General features: G+C 39.4%; 3 protein-coding genes across 4 annotated transcripts; 1 reads left to right on the top strand and 2 right to left on the bottom strand.

The window, feature by feature from the left end:
- Positions 1 to 495: 495 nt before the first annotated feature.
- Positions 496 to 9,540, bottom strand: LOC110159072 (cyclic AMP-responsive element-binding protein 3-like protein 3-A). 2 transcript variants are annotated; one of them, XM_020923635.2, is made up of 10 exons: positions 9,362 to 9,540; positions 8,898 to 8,999; positions 8,358 to 8,628; positions 7,294 to 7,424; positions 6,907 to 7,017; positions 6,614 to 6,720; positions 2,634 to 2,702; positions 1,538 to 1,622; positions 1,155 to 1,248; positions 496 to 917 (listed from the first exon to the last, which is right to left on the bottom strand). In XM_020923635.2, the coding sequence occupies exons 1-10, from the start codon at positions 9,380 to 9,382 to the stop codon at positions 757 to 759; spliced, it is 1,152 nt and encodes a 383-aa protein (XP_020779294.1). In that variant the 5' UTR covers positions 9,383 to 9,540; the 3' UTR covers positions 496 to 756. The 2 variants fall into 2 exon arrangements, with proteins under 2 accessions (XP_020779294.1, XP_055007738.1); XM_055151763.1 differs by lacking the exon at positions 1,538 to 1,622 and having other exon boundaries at positions 785 to 917.
- A 4,429-nt stretch (positions 9,541 to 13,969) lies between these two features.
- Positions 13,970 to 19,008, top strand: LOC110157273 (elongation factor 2). The gene is made up of 14 exons (XM_020921566.2): positions 13,970 to 14,091; positions 15,075 to 15,289; positions 15,454 to 15,635; positions 15,704 to 15,915; positions 15,983 to 16,161; positions 16,237 to 16,342; positions 16,424 to 16,676; positions 16,753 to 16,948; positions 17,025 to 17,148; positions 17,256 to 17,498; positions 17,579 to 17,932; positions 18,006 to 18,188; positions 18,258 to 18,390; positions 18,468 to 19,008. Exons 1-14 carry the CDS (start codon positions 14,089 to 14,091, stop codon positions 18,659 to 18,661), a joined length of 2,577 nt encoding a protein of 858 aa, XP_020777225.1. The 5' UTR covers positions 13,970 to 14,088; the 3' UTR covers positions 18,662 to 19,008.
- A 149-nt stretch (positions 19,009 to 19,157) lies between these two features.
- Positions 19,158 to 22,776, bottom strand: LOC110157592 (BTB/POZ domain-containing protein 2). Its single transcript, XM_020921953.2, has 9 exons — positions 22,234 to 22,776; positions 22,034 to 22,153; positions 21,685 to 21,841; positions 21,497 to 21,602; positions 21,225 to 21,422; positions 20,647 to 20,839; positions 20,425 to 20,512; positions 20,169 to 20,315; positions 19,158 to 20,086 (listed from the first exon to the last, which is right to left on the bottom strand). The coding sequence occupies exons 1-9, from the start codon at positions 22,752 to 22,754 to the stop codon at positions 19,925 to 19,927; spliced, it is 1,692 nt and encodes a 563-aa protein (XP_020777612.1). The 5' UTR covers positions 22,755 to 22,776; the 3' UTR covers positions 19,158 to 19,924.
- Positions 22,777 to 23,108: the final 332 nt, after the last annotated feature.

Raw genomic sequence — 23,108 nt, 5'->3', positions numbered from 1 at the left:
CCTTCTGTGCATTAAAAATTAAGTATCTGAAGTATTGCACCACATTTTACAAATAATAATAACACCTTGCATCTAAACTAGAAGTGCAGTGCTCTGATCTTTTGAACACTTAAGAGTCTCAAAGTGAGTGGTTTTACTCTAGACAGGAAACAGCAGACATGAGGTGCGCTCACAACTTTGTAGCTTGTGGTCCAGTGGTCCGCAGTCATATTTTAAGTCTCATTAGATTCTCCTCGTGCCTGTGGTGTGTGCTTTTTGTCGCATGTTTAAAAAAGACTGAAAAATCCTGTAGTGTGTGGCCTTAAGAATGCATATTTTTCAAGGTATTCTTTTAGCAAAAACAACTGTAGTTTAATAATGCAAGATAGAAAAGTTAAATGCTATACTGTGGAAAATTTGAGAAAAGCTCTACTATCTCTATAAAGACAAGCATAATGTCTTTAATGAGAACAAATCAGCCAATAGATCTTTAAAATGTATTAAGTAGGCTTTACTACTAGTTTCACATTTGCAAAAAACATCTATTTACAACGCACAAGCGTCTCTTTCACCTTTACCATACAATAAACGCATGGTATAGACTGTCAACTGTCCAGATGTAAAGCTGCTGATGACTGTTACCCCAGGCTCCACTTGAGGAACAGGCTCAGAAATGTAATCAGAGTGCTCATATGGATGCTGCATCTGCATTAGCAAGCCGCCCGACACTCGGACTCCCTCTTGGGTGGTAATGCGGCAGGGTGGAGCTCAGTGAGATCATGCATAGTCCTGGTGCCTGTGATCTGCTGTGGGTTCTTGTGTCCAGGACCAAATCCTCTCCATGCCACTACGCTTCACTTCTACCCCTCTGAGGGCAGAGAGGAGTGGCCGGGCAGAGCTGTCCTGTACTTGGATGGACTGCAGGGAGCGTGACAGCACTGTGGAAATCAAGCAGAGTTCATCAGTATGTACAGTGTGTGTGTGTGTGTGTGTGTGTGTGTGTGTGTGTGTGTGTGTGTGTGTGTGTGTGTGTGTGTGTGTGTGTGTGTGTGTGTGTGTGTGTGTGTGTGTGTGTGTGTGTGTGTGTGTGTGTGTGTGTGTGTGTGTGTGTGTGTGTGTGTGTGTGTGTGTGCGTGCGCGTGTGTGTGATGTAATGAGTTTGTGTGAGGGGGGACCTTGTGTCTCTGTGAAGTCTCCCTGGCTCACTTGGCTCGAAGGGTCTGGCTGCAGATTTGAGGAAATAATGAGGGAAAAGGACAGGAGCAAAACCTAGTCATGAAAGGAGAGGAAACGCAGATAGTGGGTCAGTGGCAGAACACAAGAGAAAAGCTGATCTGACATGAAGCCCTTTTCAAACAGACTAGATTTAATCCCTGAAGGTAAACACAGCCCAACGCAGCTCAACAGAGGAACACGAATAGCGCCTTTTAATGATGTTTTCAGTTTTAAATCTATACCTCCATGTATTTGCTATTGGCCTGTCTATCATGTTGACATGGACACGGTAACAATTCTCTATGGTGCAAATTAACTTGAAATCGAGTGGTATATGTCTTACCAATATACATGTCCCTCTGTGTGTTGCCTTCTTAAAGTTGTTAGCAAATACAGTCTGTAGCTGGTTAAGCTGATCTAACAGAGCCCTGTAGAGAGTAAATAATGAAAATGAGACAAAATTTGACAAAACATTCCGTATATTACACAATCTGGGATAAGCAGTGATCAGCACATTTCACACGCACATACATATGTTGGGTTTTCATTAATTTCTTAAGATTGATCCTAACCTTAGCCATGGGTTCTACTAGCCTAATCTTAAAGGTGCATTGCGCAACTTTTCTGGTGGAGGGTCCATCGTAGAAATGTTATTGCTTTGTCTAGAATGTTCCATAGTAGAGATTAAATCTATCTACCTATCTATCTCAAGAGACACAGCTATAGGCTACATTATAGGTCAGAGCTGTGGAGAGGCAACCCTGTTTACAGAGAGAATTAATTGTATTTTAAGCAACAGAAACACTCCAGGCAAAGCAATAACATCTCCATGGAGGCAAGCAGGTGACAGTGCCTCCACCAGAAAAGCTGAGCAAAGCACCTTTAATCTGTTTCAATATATGAACTTTAAATTATGTTGTTGAACTGATAATAAAAGATTTACTTCAAGAAAAGAAAGCAAGCCCCTTAAATTGAGTGTGTATATGGATTTTAGTGCACACATTGTGACAAATACCCACTGACAGCTTCCTGTCACATGTGTCATACAGCTGCCCTTATTAGGAGGACCTCAAACAGACATAGCATGACGAAGGAACAGATATAAAAAAGTTTACGTTTTAAATTGGGCATGTTCACTGCTCTGTTACACGGTGTACAGACAAACTAAAACCTTTGAATCAAGATACCTAGATACAAGATACAACAAAGGCAACAAAAACAAAATCATTACAAATCAATATAACTTTCTCCAAACAAAACGGGTGAGTGGGGATTCAAAATGTAAAAGTTCAATAAACACAATCTTTCACATGACAAATGCCCCACCATAACAACCCAAGCCTAAAATATTAACTAACCACTTTGTCAAACAAATGAGTTTTCCCAACACTCATTCACTGTTGATAATTAATTACCAGATTTGAAAATAACACACTCACTTGTTAGTTTCTTCTAATTGCTGGATCCTTTTCTGCAGTTCGAGGTTGTGAGCATTGCTTGCAGACATCCTACAGTGACAAAGATTTTGAAAATGCATTAACATAAAGGTGGGCAGAACAACATAAAGGTTCTATATTGTGTGAAATTAACTCTTGTGAGCTTTAAACCATGTTATAATGTTGTTAAACCATGTTATAATATTGTATTGTTGTAAACATACGCAGAGTTGTGTTTTGTTTCATTCACACATGTTTGAGTTATCATATGTATTTACATCTCCAAAGAGCAAAGTGCTCTGTTCCACCTTGTCATGTTGAAGTTTTCATGTTAACAGCTACCTTTTAACTTAAGTTCATTAGACATTGGCAGGGCTGAAAATTATCCAAATGACTTCTATCAAGATCAAATACACAGTGTAGCACTTCCTGTATTACCACAAGGTGTTTTCTGTTTAAGAGAAGAACTCAGCTTAAATGTGCAGGCTTTGATTGTTAAACATGTGTGAATGATACAAAGCACAACTCGAGGTATGTTCGTGATTAGGAAACAACATTATCACAAATAGATATAGAAGATAGTGTAATATGGGCATATGCTTGTATAGAAATACATTCATATATAAATAAACTTATTTACATTTGTGATATGAGTTCTTCTTTTTCTTGGTAGTTGCTGTGAGTCATGTTATATTTTGGACCTGTGAGAGATTGATAAGATTCCCCACAAACAGAATCTGTGTGTATATCTATCTATCTATCTATCTATCTATCTATCTATCTATCTATCTATCTATCTATCTATCTATCTATCTATCTATCTATCTATCTATCTATATCTATATCTATATCTATCTATCTATCTATCTATCTATCTATCTATCTATCTATCTATCTATCTATCTATCTATCTATATCTATATCTATATATCTATATCTATATCTATCTATCTATCTATCTATCTATCTATCTATCTATCTATCTATATCTATATATCTATATCTATATCTATATCTATATCTATATATATACATACATATAAACTATTATTACTGATCCTGCACAGGCTCATCCTCATAATTAGTCTTTTGTGATACTGAGCGAGTGCCAATCAAATCCTCAGAGTCCTGTAAAATTGATGTGATCAAGGGACTGCCTTGCCTTTTTCAATTATTCTTGTATGCAGCTCTGTTATGCTGTTATTTTACTCTTTTAATGGAGTAGTGCACAGCTATGGGCATATATATTTATTATTATATAATATTAAATCTAAAATGTAGCCATCACTACTGCAATAGTACATCATGGGTAGAGAGGACCTAAGGTCTCAAGGGTTGTCTTGACAACTAGACAGTTGTATTGTGCAAAGTGCTTGCTTCACATAAGCATGTCCATCTGCTGCTGTTAACCACAAGGACATCTACACAACATTAGCATGGTAATTTTTTCACTGTAAAATTTAGCAAAAGGGCAGGTGACAATAGAATTTGCCTTTTAACTGACAATATGTTTTGTACTGGTTTATAGTCAAAAGTTAAAGTTAAATAATATGCAAAATTGTCTCTTGTGAGCTGTTAGAATGTTACCTCATCATGGAGTTGTGTTTTGTTTCATTCAAACATGCTTGAGTAATCCTTTATTTATTATTAGTCTGTCTATATCTCCCAAGCTCAAAATGGCTTGTTTCACTTTGTAATATTATGGATCACCACAATATATTGAATTACAAGTCCCTTTGCTTAAAAAGTAATAGTTATGGCACAGCAGAGGGAACTACGCAGACCACTTCAATGTTGATTTATGTTTTTGTATTAACTGCAACTCCACCTCCCACCCCCCCTTCCCTGGCAAGTATATTATATTGTAGTTTTCAAATTAACAGCTGCCTTTTACCTTTAGTTCAGTAGAGGGATGACATTATCCAAATAATTCTAGTGAAAGTGTATCTCATTTAAAAACACTGTGTAGCAGTTCCGGTATTACCACATGATATCACAAGGTAGGAGTGTGTTCTGTTTGAGAGAACAATGCAGCCTAACTGTGCAAGATTTGTGTGTTAAACACAAAAAACAACTCAAGGTATATTTGTGATAAGGAAACAACATTAAAACATAGATCAGAAAATAGCATAACATGGGCCCTTTAACATCTTTCTAATGGGTCTGTTTTTTATGGGAAAATTCCACAAAGTTTAACATTCTCTGTTTTTACTACTAAGAAAACATAGCCGCAAAATTAATATGGCAAAGTTGTGGACTCAATCCCCAGCAAAAAGTATCAAGATGTTCCTTCAAAAGACATTAACGGTCCATAAAATTGCCTCTGCCCTACATCTGAAATAATCACATCAAATGATTGAACATTGTGGATGCAATATAGACATGTATAGAGATAATTTTAATGTAGATTGAAAGTTCAAGACTTTAATAACCTTTATTGTGTGAGCTGCAGCTTCTATATACAAACACTTCCTTTGTCCACTAGCTTTATGCAGCTGACCTCAAAAGAGACAATGGAGGAGGCATGTGGACACAGGTTTGCATGTAAAATGTGACACACTCCAGTCATTGTCACTGCTACAACCTTGTCTTTTTGGAGTTGCAGCTTTTTTCTCTCTCCCTCCAGTGGCTTGAACTATAGGCCCTAGCTCTTTGCTCTACAGATAAAGGCTTCATTATTTATCACTGAAGCACATCTGAATCAAGTCATCCTGACAATATTTATAAGAACTCAAATGTGACCGCAGTGTAACAGCCCTCTTGAGAGGCCTGGATGGTTCTTTACAGTTTCATTCAGTTCTGACCTCATACAATCCCAGAGTCACTCCTGACTGTTTTCATACACCAACATTTTTTAAATTATTGCATGTACCCTGATGTTTACATTATACTTCTACAAATTAATAGAACACAAAAATTGCTGTGACGCAAGATGAAAACCTACTGTGACATATATGTAACATTATTGGTAACTGACAAGACATCATTATAAATAGATAAATTATTTTAGCTGATTCAAAGAAGTTTACTCTAAGAGGTTATGTTATACTTAAATTTGTCATTTCTGTTCTTCTACTACTACTGCTCATTTCTCTGAAGGTAGAAATAAAACAATTTTACACAATATGGTCCAGGTATAGATTGTATAGTTATTATTAAAATGGAAATGATTTATTTTGGACACTGCTTTTAGTGACACAGGTCCAAACCGGATTCTGACCCTTTTGTAGATGTGATTTTTTCTTTCCTACAAATTATGGAAACTGAGCATTTACTACTTACGGGTGAATGTAGGTGATAGGTGAATTTTCTTTAATTCATTTAGGGGTCTGAGTTCTGATGGGTTAAAATGACTTGAAAGGTAGTTCATTTTCATGGTCTTTATTAGCATAGTACTGAAAAAATAGGGTCTCTGGATTTGTCTTCTGATTGAAAACAAATTGACACAGTTATTTTAGGCCTCTTCCCAGCCATAGCTAATAAGGTTCACTTCTGCTAGAACACTTCTGCTTGTTTCATGATCAAACATTGCTAATGATAAAATGACACTGTGGTCTGTGTGCTATCTTTTTACTGTTAATGTATTTAATAATGTTTACTTTATTGTCTAATTATAATGGAGTTATCTCTCCACATAACCCCATTATCAAGACATACATTTTTTTTAGGGGAAGTGCCTTTTTTAAACTAGTGTTACAATTCCCCAGACTCATTAGCTAGGTCCTGAGCAGTGAAGCAGTTTTGTTCTCAAAACTTTTTGTCAGTGTCTAGCCCTGGTTTAGTCATCCATATGGTGGCTCCTATTATTCCAGAGCATTTTAACTACAACTTCTGTCACTTTTGTTAAAGTTTCCCAACATGCCTTCTGGACTCAAATTATTGATCATGTAAAATATGTGAAACTTAATTAGTTTGCCAGTATACCCAAGAAGTGACTTTGTGTTTGCACAGACTGGATGAGAGGATGTAGCGTCTCATCGTACCTTCCCTCCAGACTATCAACATACTCCCGCTTCTTCTTCCGACTTTCCTGAGCAGAGCGCTTGTTACGGATTTTCCGGCGGATCTTCTTCAAAACTCTCTCTTCAAACTTGTCACGGAGATGAAACAGTCAAGAGGACAAAAACGAGACAAAAAAAGAATAAGAAATGGGGTGTAAGTGAGGAGAAACTAGGTTGGAGGAGGCAGCCTTTTTTGAGATAAAGATAGATGAGGCTTAGCGGGGGACAATGGATTAGGCTTGACCTACATACAGTATATCTGCAGGTTTTCATACCTTGGTCAGGGGCAATTTACTGGGAAGAGTCATTCCTTCTTTTGCTAGAAGTCTTTTCTCATCTTCATCAAGCACCAGCTCTGGTAGTGACTGCTGCAACACTTTCTGGCCCTGTGGACAAAACAGCCAGAATTTTCCAGTTTAATTAACTGTTGTACAGTTTATCCAAAGTTGGCACATCCTATAATGATTTTGGAATGTTGTCAGAATCAGTACTTACAATAAAAAGGTTTTTCATTTAAAACTGAACCCTCAACACTTTATCCTAATTTGTATTCATAAGTCTGAAATTGGCCTTTTTATTAGAAAACATTCTCCAAAATTAAATTGGCTGACACTAACATGGTTTCACTCTGTAAGCACATCTAGCGCTCCTTTTGTACTCACTTTCTGTCCAAGGTTGGATAGAAGCAGGTCCTTCACAGTGAGAGGCTGACTGGAGGGCTGCATGGATGGCTGGTTCGCTTTAAGGTAGTACATCAGTCCAGATTTCTCCTCCAGGTCAGTAGGATCACAACCTACACATAAAGTTATTAAAAAACAACATACTTATTCAAAAAGGTATCACCCTTGAACTTATTCAAGTATTCATATACGCTATGCTATGCAGCCCAGAACAGTACTTGACTATGACTTGTACTAACTACTTGACTGTAGTTAGGGGTAAATGCTCTGCTGAGTTCATTGCAGTCAGGTGTTCCCCACATTATAATATTTTCACAGGTAATGTCTACAGTACATAGCTATAGCTCACCTCATTGCTAGCTGTGCCTTAACAGCACATGTAAACCATCACAAGCCAAATCATAATTAAAATGTTTTCATTCAGGCGACTCACATGATGAATGATAATCATGTTACCGTTTATCATTCAAAAAAACTAAAAACAAATATATGGCTCTGAATGGACCCTTAACCACTGCATGTGTACAGCCATTGTTGTTATGATTCAGTGAGAGTTTCCAGCATAAAGAACCATTTGGTCTAGTAGTTACGTTGCTTTACTGTATCGTTTCTAGGTCACACCACTTGTATTGTGTGGTGATTTCACTTTTTTAAATATGTTGTTTAAATTTGTTTTTCAAAGCCTACACCTGAGCAAGGTCAGAGGGACCATAACGTTGTACTAAGAAAAGTGAATAAAGAGTTAGACAGCGTGCACTAGTCTTCTTAAAAGACTGTAAAAATATGTGCCACAATATAATCAATTATGTGTCCAAAGTGCTTAGTTTCTTTTGTTAAATGTACATTTAGAATCCTTCTTTAAAGCCATTACAAATCATCATCAACAAGTCAACTGCAGCTTACTACTTCATGACTAACATTATTTTGATTTTAGTTTTACACCAGACATCCTACCAGTTGGCTTGTATTGGCTGACTCAGAATAAATCTAAATAATGAACTTGACTACAAATGTGAACACTTGGCACTAATAGCCTGTGGTCTTACCTAGATCAACTGCAACGTCAGAAGTTCTCTCCACCTTGACTTTGCTTGGAGATGGATACAGCTCCATTTGGGAGGGCCACAGCGCAGCACATTCTGATACAGGCCTGAGGGAAGCCTGGCTCTCTGCAGGACACCCGGCCTGGTCTTCGGTGTTGGCGCTGTAGGAGGTACAGGGGGACCACAGGGGGGATGCAGGAGCTGAGGAGCAATCGCTGCCACCCAGCAGGCTTTCCAGGAAGTCATCAGCACTGCTCTCCCCAGGACTGGGACTCTGACCGAAGGGGTATGTCAGTAAGAACACCAAATTAACATGACTGTGAGGCTTAACTTAATCATATCATTATATTCTCCCACGCACTTCACTTAAGGACTAATTGCACTTCATTTACATTCACACCACTTGAATACAGGCACTGACAAACAGCCATATCATTCAATTACTTAAATCTTACTCAGAATATTAACCCAACTGGATGACTCAACCTACTGTTAAAAAGACAGGAGTAATTCTTGGATTAATGGCTAAAAGAGCCCACTCACTTCTTGAATGTTTAGGGCCCAATTGTTGTTGCTGTGGTAACTGTTGGCCTGTTCATCAGTGCTTCGTAGCAGTAAGTCAATCACGTCCATCCCAACTTGGACCTGAAAGTAAGGCTTCATCAGAGCACAGGACATACAGGACTTAAACACTGTCAAATACATTTACTTCTTGGGTTTTTGGGTTACTTCTTGATTTAAAAAAATGTAAACCATGTTTAAACCATGAGCCTGAAATGAAGATGACTTGCAGCTAGTAGCTGAAACATGTCAACAAGGTAGATACATCATTTAACTCATGAATCCAAGAAGTACATTTATTCTTTAAAAAGAACCCAAGAAGTTAATATACAAAGAAGACAAAATTAATGTTTTCAAATACATTTACACCAAAATAGCCCCCTTTAAAAGCACTTTTATTTTCAGGCTTAAGTTGCTTTAGTAATTATCATGACAGGTCTACTCACCTCTTCTGTTGTCAGTGTCATCCCAAAACTGATTAAATTTTTGTGAGGCCAGGTTAAAAGCACACAACAAAAACAATCCCATGTGAACTGTTACTCTTTGGTTTTGAGAGGAATGATCAGCTATGTTTCAGAGGACAAAGTTGAAATGCCATATCTTCATTTTGCACTCCCAACCCAGATGATCACTGTCCAATGAGCTATGAGATAGGCTCTGAATAACCAATCCTGAGACACAAGATGTAATCAAAACATGTCTGGACTTATCCCTGTTTATTATAGTTTCACATTCAATTTACCTCAGGTGTTTATAATGTGGCTTGTAAACAGATTTTAAAGGCCCATTACACTGTTTTATGATCTATGTTATAATGTTCTCTTATCAAAAACATACCTAGAGTTGTGCTTTGTTTCATTCACACTTGTTTAACACACAAACCCTGCATATTTAGACTTAGTTCCTCAAACAATGAACTCTCTGTTCCACCTTGTGATATCATATGGCAGGGGTGTCAAACTCAAATTCACAGAGGGTCAAAATTCAAAACTGGGACTAAGTCGTGGGTCTATAATATAAAATAATAACAACATTTTAAATAAACATTGTCTCTATAGTTTAAAGTTTATCTGTAATCGGTGGGGTAGCTCTAATACATATTTGATCTGATCTCGCGGGCCAAATATAATTATATTGCGGGCCAAATTTGGCCCTCGGGCCTGAGTTTGACATGTCTGTCATATGGTAATAAGGGAAGTGCTCCAATGTTTTTTTAAACTCCATACACCTTCACTACATCATTTAGATCATTGCAGCCAATGGAGTTGCCAATCTCTACTGAACTAAACATTGGCAACTGTATTGTTAACTTCAGAACTACCACCACATGACATCACAAGGTGGAACAGAACATTTTGAGCTTTGGAAATGTAAACTAATAAAGCAGAGTTACTCAAACGTGCATGAATGAAACAAAACACAACTCCAGGCATGTTTTTGATGAGGCAGCAACATTATTACATGACTTAAAGAGTTCATTTTGCATAATATAGAACCTTTAAACTGAAATGTCAAATTAATTCACGTACATATAAAACTACCAAATCTCATTTTAATGGGATATTTCAAATTAATATTTCCACAAATTCAGATTATTGAAATGTCCCTCAAAAGAAACATGTGGTATGAACTTTCTGCATTATCATAAGTTTATCATTGTCATAAATATTTGCATCTGTTTGCCATCATAAATCAGTGAATTGCATAACAGCAATCTTTACCGTTAAAAACTTAGACAGAAAAATTATTACATATTAAATTATTTATCATGTATCCTTGTCTAACAATTGTCTGAGTAGGGAGGGCCATTTTTCAGCTAGTTCGGTTTTCTTGAGGAAAAAATGTCAAATAGGCGACCATCAGAAGCACGAAGCAGTCTCCACTTCAGAGAATTGTTATACCTTTGACTTCATCAGAGGCAATTTTCTCTTCATCACAAGTGAACATTTCTCTCTACTTCAGTCTCTAGATAAACCCAGATTTGCACTTTTCAGTTTTATAACAGTTTAAATATATTATCTTTAAATTGTTGAATAATCCTTGCATAATAACAAAACAGTCTGATAAGTAGCAGTAATTACAGTGTTCATTGCCTCACAAGCAAATTTGTACAATTGTAGATGTGTAATGGTTTAATTGCATGACAGCCCAAGTCTGCTATCTTTATTGTTGTTCCCTCCTAAGATTACTGAGCCAAAGTACACACAGACATTATCTCTACAGGACAAAGCACATCTACCAGGAAGAGGGTGTAACTCAGAGTTCAGCACATTCATGTCCATTAGAACTCACCTGAACTCACAAAAGTGAGTAAACAATACATATATATGTGTATGTATGTATATATACACGTATATGTATATAAAACAAAAGCACTTTAAGCCTGTGTGATATTGGAATAGCCTGACCACAAACCTTCTTGACATGGTTTCTTGATGTGGCTATAGTATTTGTACTAAGGTGACCAGATTTTCAATATTACAAACTGAGACAAGTCTGGGTTGGGATGATGAGTATAAATAAAATTGTGTAAAAAGAGTGTAACATTGTGCATTCTTGAGTAACTTACAGTGATGGGAAGAATAAAATGTATTTAATTACAGAATAACTGAATTTAAAAGCATTTTGTAACATATTCCGTTACATGATCTTATCGGAGCACTATATTCTGAATACTTAGAAAACTTTTACATTGTGTTGCATTGAAATTATAGTGTAAAGATGCAATATAGCATTAATAATAGCTTTATATTTGTTTCACCATTTTTAAAGATTTCCAATCACTAATTGGAGATGGAAAAATCACACATGCACTCAGTCACGCACTGTTTTTCTCATTGATTATGTGCAGTTTGAAGCCTAAATCACATGATCAAATACAATAATGCATTCTTTTGATTTTAGGAAAGTAACTGTATTCTGAACAACACCAAAGAAAAAGTTATTGTATTAGAATGAATGTATTCTTGGTACATTTAATCAGTTACTTCCCAACATTGCTTATTTATGGGTCAGTATATAATGATGGATTTATGTTGATGCAGCAGAGTGCCTTTTTTTGCTTTGTGGTAATTTTCAAGATAGATTCTTTGCATTATAGCAAAACAAATAACAATATACTGGCCCCTTTACTGTTGGAAGGTATCAAGTTTTATCAGAAATGGGGATACATTGCTTGTAAAACTTTGACAAAACAATAGCTTTGGACAAATTTTACAGGACCTGAATCTGGTCACAGTAATCTGTGCCATTTTAAACCAAAGTGTGGAGCCTTTAGTTGAGGACCTATAAAATTTAGGATGAACCCGGATTGCTGATGTCTTTTAATATTGACTGAAAAGCTTTGGAGAGCACACCATTAGTCCTGCTATTTACACTGATTGGTTCAACAGTCATGAAGCATAGACATGACCGTTATCTCAAGTTCAGCCATAAGTGTAACAACCACCTGGGAAATTCCACAGCTTCACAATCACCAGGAACATCATAAGATCATAATCAATAAGATTTTTTATATGATTATCTCACTTTCATAGACATATTTTCCTATTTTTGCAGGTTTCCTCTGAACAGAAGTGGGTAGTACTCGGTTGCATTTACTTGAGAAATGTTACTTTTCCTAGCTTCATACTTTGACTCTTACTTCAGTAAAATTTGTATTGAAGTAACAGTACACTTGTATAAAGGTTTTGGTTACTATAAGTGACAAAAGCTTTATGTTGAGATTATTTGAAAATGTGTGTTTTGTGCAACACACCTTCATATATGATTTCATAATTTTTAATTGTGACTTTTGAAAATAACAGATATTGTGCAGTATTAAATGTTTTATGCTTCCAGTTAGATTAACTTCAAATTGTAAATCAAATGTTACATGCCAACAGATGTTAAATTACTTTAAATTAGTCTTACTTGAGAAATAGTTTTCCCAAATACGTTTTTGCTCTTACTTGAGTAATTTTCTCTACAATTTTTGGCTACATTCCACCTCTGCTTCTGAGGCTGACCTACACTGACCTGATTTCAAAGATCTAATGAGCAAAGAGGTTATTCTTTGCTCATTAGATCTTTGAAATCAGATCAGTGTTGCCCTGGGTATTAATATTTCAGAATGTGTTTTCCTCCCATCTTGGAATATGGGGAAATGGGCTTCAAATAAAACACAACATTTGTTATTCTGCATCACTTACATGCCTGATGCAGTCAGAGTTTTTCAATGAAAGTAAAGAAAGAGGACAAGCTCCAACCTCATTATTGTTAGCATTCTACTGGTGGTCTGGAGAGGAACACAATAATGCAGTGGATGTCAAAGCAAAGCAGTGTCTTCCTATATAATCAAGACCCAAGTAAAGGTCCTGAGTAAATGTATTTTTGTGATTTCTTGTGATCTGTCTTTTATACCCAGATTTACATTAATATTTATGTAGTGTAGCATACAGTAGTGGATACACTTCTGTTGTGGAATAATTATTTATTAATCATATTTTGGGAAAATCAGTATACTCTGATTTCAATAAAGCCTTGTCTGCTCAGAAAAAGCAGCCTTGCCAGGAGCGTGGCTTTTCTCCAAAGGCCCAATTATATTCCTATTGCCGTACAGCACACGTGAACATGTTTTTCTCTGTACTCCTTTATAGAGGCTGGTACTGTTCTACAACAGTCATACTTAACCCATTTATCCTAATGAGACGGATCGTGTGGTCCCATCCTACCCTCTTGTGGTCATGCACTGTTACGGCATGTGCCGTTGTAGACCATAGGCTGTGTAGGCTTGAGTGATGTCACACTCTCAGATTTGGTAGAAGAGAACTCTTCATCTAACAACAAAAATCTGAAATTAATAATAAACTTTAATAAATGTTCATAGGCCGTGTTGTTCTTTATGTCATTTATCTATTGGCTAGCCTAAACATGCACTACACTGTATGGGGTCATGACTGACACACCGCACAATTTTGGCACACACCTGTGTACTCACAGCGTAAGATGATATGGGAAGAGCAGCAGCGCCTCCAGCTGGTGGTATTTGGCATTGCACCCACCAGGAGCCACACGGCCGCCGCAGAAACAGCTCGGTCTCTTCTGTCCTGTCACCACCGGGACTGGCTGTCTTCAGAGGCAGTGCTCACCGCAATAACCCCTAACACGTGAAGACCAACCGAGAGCGGCCAAAATGGTGAGTAAACTCCCTGGGTATACATAGGCTAGTCAAAAGATTTATTGTATATGTTTTATTTGTCATCCTTTCCTTACACAACCTTCGGATAGCACAGCCACGGTACAGCCTGCACATGAAGGAATAGCGGTACATTATTATCTCATTATAGCTCCTGTTGCTTTTTAAATGCGCAGAATAAAACATTCATTGACGGTCACAGAATCTTGGTGATCAGCTGATAGGCCTATATTGAAGAATGTGTCGCAGTCTCCCAGAGATGCAGACCGTACCCTAAAAACGCACAAGTGATGGGGATATGAAAATGGCACGCCCTTATAGGCCCAAATGTTATCTGAATTTGTCAGTTTTCCCTTGGAAATCTCTTTACCTTGTGCACCTGTTTTGAGGCTAAGTAGGGACATCTAGGCCTGTAGCCTGCACCATGCTGCAGTCATCTATTGGGTGGATGGTCCCTATAGTATGATAATAAATACCTAAATACGCTTGAAAACCTTATTATAGGCTACTAACGACATATTACTTGCTATTCTACTCGAATTTACTCCAAATGAGGTAAATTTCCTTCCCACGTGGGTTAGAACATGGCCGTTGTGTGTAAAACGTTTTAAAATAGAAAGCCAGGACTTGTTTTTTGACAGAGATTACACGAGGATCCTTTTGTATTTTGTAAATCATTTGGAGCTGTAATTGTGCAATGTATAGCCATTTTGCTGCATTGAGTGAGTGGTGGTGACTCACTCATTTTGTGATCCATTGCCTATTGAGAAGTCAAACTCCTTATACAGCGACTGCACACCACAGGGCCAAGCTGCAGGATTCAATTTCCAACATGCCTTTCTTTTTATAACTGCACTTGGTACAGAGCTAGGGAGCCGCTAGAGTGCATAAACATCACAGACACATGTCATGAAGCATGAGTTCACCTCTGACAGTGAAAGAATGAATACTTCACCTCACTCAACTCACGCCCCTCCCATTAGGTGAACTTCACCGTGGACCAGATCCGAGCGATCATGGACAAAAAGTCCAATATCAGGAACATGTCTGTGATTGCCCACGTGGATCATGGGAAATCCACTCTCACCGACTCTCTAGTGTCGAAGGCTGGAATTATTGCCTCAGCCCGAGCCGGAGAGACCCGCTTCACAGACACTAGAAAGGATGAGCAGGAGCGCTGCATCACCATTAAGTCCACGTAAGTCACAGGGACCTGTATGGAGGGATGTAGCATACCCCCTTATTACTGTTAACAATAAAATGTGAAATAGAATGTGAATAAAATAAAATGTGCACTTTTAATAATAAAAGTGAACTTCATATTTTATTTTACTAAATTATTTTCTATGATTTACTTCTCAGGGCTATTTCTATGTACTATGAACTTGGGGACAATGACATGGCATTTATTAAACAGTGTAAAGATGGAAATGGCTTCTTAATCAACCTGATTGATTCCCCGGGTCATGTGGACTTCTCCTCTGAGGTGACAGCAGCTCTCAGAGTCACTGATGGAGCCTTGGTGGTGGTGGACTGTGTCTCAGGTAGGTCTTAAAATTAAAAAAAGATGTCACTCCTGAAGCAGATAATCCACATATCCTGCCCATCCCAGGCGTGTGTGTACAGACAGAAACGGTCCTGCGTCAGGCCATTGCCGAGCGCATCAAACCAGTTCTGATGATGAACAAGATGGACCGGGCCTTGTTAGAGCTCCAGCTTGAGCCAGATGAACTCTATTCAACATTTCAACGAATCGTAGAGAATGTAAACGTCATTATCTCAACCTATGGAGAGGATGAGGGAGGACCCATGGGAAACATCATGGTGGGTGTCAAAAAAACACTTTTTTTTTCTTTTTTTTTTTCTTAACAAGATAAAAATGTCTTCCTAGATTGACCCAATTATTGGAACAGTTGGGTTTGGCTCTGGACTGCACGGCTGGGCCTTCACCCTGAAGCAGTTTGCTGAGATGTATGTGGCAAAATTTGCTTCTAAAGGTGCTTCTAAAATGAGCCCTGCAGACAGGTGCAAAAAGGTGGAGGACATGATGAAGAAACTGTGGGGAGATAAGTAAGCCAGCTTGTGTTACAGGATTGAATTCTCCTTGTGATAGCATACAAGTGAACACACTGTGTTACTTTCTAGATATTTTGATCCAAGCACTGGAAAATTTAGCAAAACTGCCACAGGTCCTAATGGGCAGAAATATCCACGCACCTTTTGCCAGCTGGTGCTTGACCCTATTTTTAAGGTAAACCCATCTGTCAAACATTGTTTTTTCTGTGTAACAAGAGAAATGTTTTAACAAATAAGGCCTCCTCTTTTTCTTTAGGTGTTTGATGCCATCATGAATTTCAAAAAAGAGGAAACAGCCAAACTAATTGAGAAATTAGATGTGAAACTTGATGCTGAGGACAAGGAGAAAGAAGGGAAGCCTCTCCTAAAAGCTGTAATGCGGCGTTGGCTTCCAGCAGGAGAAGCTCTGCTACAGATGATCACTATTCACCTACCTTCTCCAGTGACAGCTCAGAAGTACCGCTGTGAACTGCTCTATGAAGGCCCCGGGGACGATGAGGCTGCCATGGGTCAGGACAACACAAAGCTCATTTGATTACATGCATAAGTGCTTTTTTGTTATTTAAGTCTCTGTCCATCCTTCAGGTATCAAAAACTGTGATCCCAAGGCTCCTCTGATGATGTACATTTCCAAAATGGTTCCCACCAGTGACAAGGGGCGCTTCTATGCCTTTGGCCGAGTGTTTTCTGGTATCGTGTCCACAGGTCAAAAGGTGCGCATCATGGGGCCAAACTTCAGCCCGGGCAAGAAGGAGGATCTCTATCTTAAACCAATTCAGAGGCAAGTCTGGGCTGTAAAATAAGGCACATTGCTGTATATGAACAGAAAACATTAACAGTTTATTTCTTAAATGCAGGACAATTCTCATGATGGGTCGCTATGTAGAGCCAATTGAAGATGTCCCATGTGGAAACATTGTGGGTCTTGTGGGAGTAGACCAATTCCTGGTTAAGACTGGGACAATAACCACATATGAACAGGTCAGGCGACAATATTATTTTATTGTTTTGTTTTGCATGAAAGTGCTCTGTGTTTTTTTATTGTACAGATGAAATAATAATTACTTTGAAATTTCTTTGGGCTGTAGGCTCACAACATGCGCGTTATGAAGTTCAGTGTAAGTCCTGTGGTCAGAGTGGCAGTAGAGGCCAAAAATCCTGCGGACCTGCCTAAACTGGTGGAGGGGCTGAAGCGTCTGGCCAAGTCTGACCCTATGGTGCAGTGTATCATTGAAGAATCTGGGGAGCACATCATCGCTGGAGCAGGAGAGCTGCACCTGGAGATTTGCCTGAAGGACCTGGAGGAGGATCATGCCTGCATTCCACTGAAGGTTTGGCTTTGTTGTCATGGAAAGTAGAATTGTAGACAGAAAAGAATTATAATTTATCCCTTTTTTTTTTTTTTTTACAGAAATCAGATCCAGTTGTGTCTTACAGAGAAACTGTAAGTGAAGAATCAGATCAAATGTGCTTGTCAAAGTCCCCCAACAAACACAACCGACTCTTCATGAAAGCTCGCCCCTTCCCAGATGGCCTGGCCGAGGACATTGAGAAAGGTGAAGTCTCGGCGCGCCAGGAGCTCAAGGTCCGCGCGCGTTACCTTGCCGACAAATATGAATGGGATGTGACAGAGGCCAGAAAGATCTGGTGCTTCGGTCCAGATGGAAGTGGGCCCAACTTGCTCATTGATGTGACAAAGGGTGTTCAGTACCTCAATGAAATTAAGGACAGTGTGGTGGCTGGTTTTCAGTGGGCGACGAAAGAGGTAGTTGTTACTGGCGCATAACAGCAATGTACAACTTTATTATTATGCTGTAATCTTTGTTTTCTTTCCCAAGGGAGCTCTGTGTGAGGAGAATATGCGAGCCATTCGTTTTGACATTCATGATGTGACACTACATGCAGATGCTATCCATCGTGGAGGTGGACAGATCATTCCCACTGCTCGCAGAGTTTTGTATGCTTGTCAGCTCACTGCACAGCCCAGAGTCATGGAGCCTGTTTACCTGGTAGAGATTCAGGTGAGTTCCACATGTTTTCTTCTACATATAGTTGAACAGATGTAACACATTTTACTTGTTCTGTTGTAGTGTCCAGAGCAAGTGGTAGGCGGCATTTATGGCGTTTTGAACAGGAAACGAGGCCATGTATTTGAAGAATCCCAAGTGATGGGCACCCCCATGTTTGTGGTTAAAGCTTACCTGCCTGTCAATGAATCCTTTGGTAAGATATGGTTAATGACTGGTGGAAATACTTTTTTGCTGTTACTTTATTTAAAACTATTCATCTGTTTTTTGCAGGTTTTACTGCAGACCTGCGCAGCAACACCGGTGGACAGGCATTCCCTCAGTGTGTGTTTGACCACTGGCAGATTCTCCAAGGAGACCCCAACGACCCTGCCGCCAGACCCTCACAGGTTGTCAATGAAATCAGGAAGCGTAAAGGTCTCAAAGAGGGTATTCCTGCTCTTGACAATTATTTGGACAAATTGTAATCACTATTCCCAGATAAAATGCCAAATCTATCTGTAAACCCCATCCCATGGGCACTTTTTTGCACAATAGGAATACATCGCACACATTCTTTTAAATTGTTAGAAACAGACATAGAATTATTAGATTCAGCTTTAGAGTATATGGAGCAACACACTTCATTTCATGGCTACAGTACACAAAGTGCCTGGGGCCAGGGTTTGGGAGAATTGGAGTAGAATTATTGTATTATCGCTTTCCTAATTCATTCTCTCCGAATCATTGGCCAGATTGGGCCTATGAAGTGCACTGTGACATAGCTGCAATATTTCTCATTTCTCATTAATAAAGGTCATGTACAAAAAAAAAATCAATCACAATCGGGAGTACACATTATTACAACTGAATTGAACTTTTGTTTTGTGTATGTAACAAATAAACACATCAAAACAAATTGACTTTGAATATAGATATGTCCTGAGATACCTGGAGTTACATAGATAAGTACAGAACAACACATTTTCTTCACTCTTTAATCAATAGTAATTTGAAGATACATGTTATTAAATGACATAATATACAACCCTTTCCAAAGCAAGAGGGACCTTCCTCTTAAACCCACACTTTAAGAGCAAAGCAAAGAAACAGTTAGTGTGCGTCCAGAGAAATAATGAAATAACATATGCAAGGCCAAGAAGTGCATTTATCTTGAGTTTAGGCAACTACCAAGCAAGGTCACAAGATATAACATATTGAACTTGATGTATCCTATTTATATTGTGTTAAATATAATACAGCTTTGCCACTATGCCCAAAAGCCTATGAGGTCTGAGTTGTCGCAAGTTACAGTTTGAGTGTAATCAAGTGCTGTTAAATGCAGGTTTGCATATAATGCTGAGGCGGACACGTTTCTTGGCAAGTCGGTTTTACTAATGGTGTGAATTTTTGGAGAAGAGATAAACAGAAGAATTAGCAGTTATTTTATGAATATTGACAGCAGTGAGATGCTGTGGTTCATTGAGGTTCTTCCATCACTTCCTGCTTCCTATGTGAGTCTGGTACAGTGTTTATGACACAAAGGTTTAAAGGAAATGACTGCAAAGGAAACATAACAGCATCTCGAGTGACAGGTTATGCCCATGTACTGACTCTTCAGGTAAAGCCAACAGCAGTTCATTAGGTGGAGGATGGCGTGTGACAGATTAGCTCCCAGGACGTCAGTGTGACCCCTGTGCTGGTGTTAACATGTCAGACTTGATGGAAGATGGCGAGCACAATGGGGGTGACTATGTGTAAAAGATGACCTCTGGGATTTGTCCGTCCTCTACCGAAGTGCCATTGTTGTTCCCTGCCGCGTAGCAGAAGGTGAAACAGGTCTTTGTGCCGGTAGTTGATGACTCATGGGTAACTTTACGCATTCCCTTAGTGCCATAATGCGAGTCTGGACCCTGCAATAGAATGATAATGTAAGATTTAAGATATAAGTGAAGTTAAACAGGGATATTACAAGAGCTGTACACTACTGCAAACCTTTAGTGTAGCACAGGCAGTGTAGTTGACATTAGGCAGTATCTCCACTGGTTCTTTAAACATGACCCTAAAGGTGTTGGCAGAGCCATCACAGCTGAACCCTGTATCATTCTGTCCGAGCACTGTATTACTGTCCGTGTGTATAATCTGAAGGAATCAAGACCAAAATCTCAGAGGAGCAGTAATAATGACAAGGGTGTTATAAGTCTGTGCCTCTGGTTTGTACTATTAACAACAACTACAAGTTAAAACAAACCTGAATGTTAACTTGGTAGTCTGTTGGCCCATGTATTGATCCATAAAGACCAAACCCAACCACAAATATTCTTCGATTTACAGAAAACCTGGCAAGAGAAATGCATGAAGAACATTAATGACATAATAATCATAATAATATTATGTATAAAATGTAATTACAGAATGGAAATACATCTTTTCACCAATGCTGTTATATGGATGTATAACTGTATGCTCTCACCGTATACGGTCACTGGTCCCACTATATCCCCAACGACTTTCCACCTGTGCAAAACGTGTAATGCTGCACTCCTTCCCGCGGAGGCAGCAGCGAGGACGGTCAATGAAATCTACTCGTGGCTTTGGGTTGACAGTGAAGTGTAGGAAAAGGCTCACAACTTCTCTGTCAGTCAGAATACTGGACTGGGCAGGACCTTCATTAAAATGTAATTAAAAGTTAAAGATGCACTGCGTATCTTTTCTGATGGAGTGTCTGCCACCTGCTTGTTTCCATGGAGATATTATTTTTCTGGAAAGTCCTGATATGACATTAAACGTATCAATCTTGCATTTACTCAATAACATAGGTTGTCATTGACTATTCTTACGCTAAGTGGGTTTGGCTCTACACAGATCTGAGATGTAACTTGGCACTTTAATGAGACAGCAGTCTCCGCAGCAATGAACATGTATAATGCCATACTGTGGAATATGCAAGGCGATATCTCCATGTAGAGAAGCAGATGACAAACCCTCCAACAAAAAAGTCATACAGTGCCCCTTTAAATGATTTTGACATGCAAAGAGATGATCATTTACCTGCAGCAAACTCTTCTATGGTCATGAGAGGGAATCGGATTAATGACAGAGCCTTGCCCAAGACTTTGCGTTTGTTTTCTGGGGTGGGCTGCAGCTGCTGTCGGTGGGCTTCGGCCTCTGCCCAGCGCACTGCTGCACTGAACAAACGCACCTCCCGTACGCCCAGAGTGTCCCTCTCTAGCACCGCCACCAGCGTATCTACAGTGAAGATCTTCAGATGAGGCTCATACAGATAAACAAATACCTTTTAAAATCAAACATCTCCGCTCTACCTAGGTCAATGTCTGTAAAGCCTTCTGCAGCAAGAGCATCTCCTGTGTTCTTATCTATATTTTCAAGACAGAGACTGGCAAGTTGAGGTTCATCAAACAATCGTGCCTGAAACAACAGAACCCATATTAACAGTTTACTTCTGCTTTGAAGTTACTCAATAAATGTTGAAATCATTTGTGGTTCTGACCTGTGTTAGTAGCATGAAAGCATTGTCTGCTCTCAGGTTCTTCTTGAGAAATTCCACACAGTGAGCCTCCAGGGCTGGCACTGCATACTTCTTAGCTGTGTATAGTGTGGTCATTACGGTTTCAGGTCCAATCTGCACTTCATCTGAGTACAAGAACCTGAAAAAGTTTAGCATATTATTTAATGATTCAACCCAATAAATCTCATTGACAACCCCCACAAATATGCAAGCACTGGGCTACATGACAGTTGTTAGGAGATTACAAATCGCTCAAAGTTATTTACATACTTGAAACATCAAAACCACGCCGACCAATTTCACTGACAGTCAGTCACACAGGTGGTCTTACTTGAGAAGGGCCAAGAAGGCAGCTGGCTCCACGTCTGGAAGCTCGATCTCCGTGGAGGTGGTGGCCATACCGCCGTTAAACATCGCGTCAAACACGGCACTGCCCACGGCCAAAACAAACCTGACACGCATGACAAGGCATTACGTTATTATTATCTTCACAAACAAACACACGTGTAATTGTTTTTGAGTACTACTCACCTGTGCGCAGGTATCCTCTGGACCCCCATGCCTTTGCCCACTAAAAAGTGCACGTCACTAAGCACTTCATTGTTGAAGAGAAACGCAAATCTCTCTTTGACTGTGCTTTTTGTAGCTTGCCAATTGTACACAGGCTCTCGGTAAACCAACACGGAAGCGGCGGCCATTGTGGCAGTTGGTGCGGTGGTCGGAGTGGCGTTGGAAGCAGCACTGGATGTCATGTTGGACGCCGGGGCAGCCATGGCTCCCGCTGCTGCAGCTCCTGCCGCAGAGGACTGCTGCAGGGAGTTGTGCGCAGGCGGCGGGGCTCCGCTCGAAACACCGCTGCTGTCCGCTCCTCCAGGCCCCAACTGCGGGTTGGGCCGCCTCGCTGCACCCTGAGCTCCGCCAGCCGCACCCACGGCTCCACCATTGGACGCGGGCATAGAGAAAACGCTGTTGCTCGGCTGGCTGTTTCCCAGAGGACCTGGGCCCGAGAAATTAAGACAGGGCGGCCTGCCACTGTTGTCTCCAGCAGCCATCTTGAACCTCACGTAGGCGTAAACAACCCTCTTCTTCTGCTGGTGGGTTACAGACGTATAACCAAGAGTACACGCGTTTTTGCCCTCTAGTGTTTGAATACTGGTGTTACAGCTTTACTTAGTCAAGCGCAACCATATAAAATTTGTCAGTGATTTCAAAGTCTGACAAGAGCTATATGATTAGGATCAAGGTGTATGTTACCACACTTTGAAAAAATCTTTATTGTTTCATCATGGATTAAAAAAAAAAGTAAATTAAATCTGGAAGTCCGCATAACTACTGTATTATTTATTAGGTGTCTTCTCATAGTATTTTATAGGGCTATTATAGTAACACAACACATACCGTCCCCT

Source organism: Boleophthalmus pectinirostris, unplaced genomic scaffold (assembly GCF_026225935.1).
Source record: "Boleophthalmus pectinirostris isolate CB_2022bp ecotype Guang Dong unplaced genomic scaffold, ASM2622593v1 HiC_scaffold_16, whole genome shotgun sequence".
NCBI lineage: Eukaryota > Metazoa > Chordata > Actinopteri > Gobiiformes > Gobiidae > Boleophthalmus > Boleophthalmus pectinirostris.
Note: the sequence above shows the minus strand (reverse complement) of the source record. Positions and strands in the feature narration are given on the sequence as shown.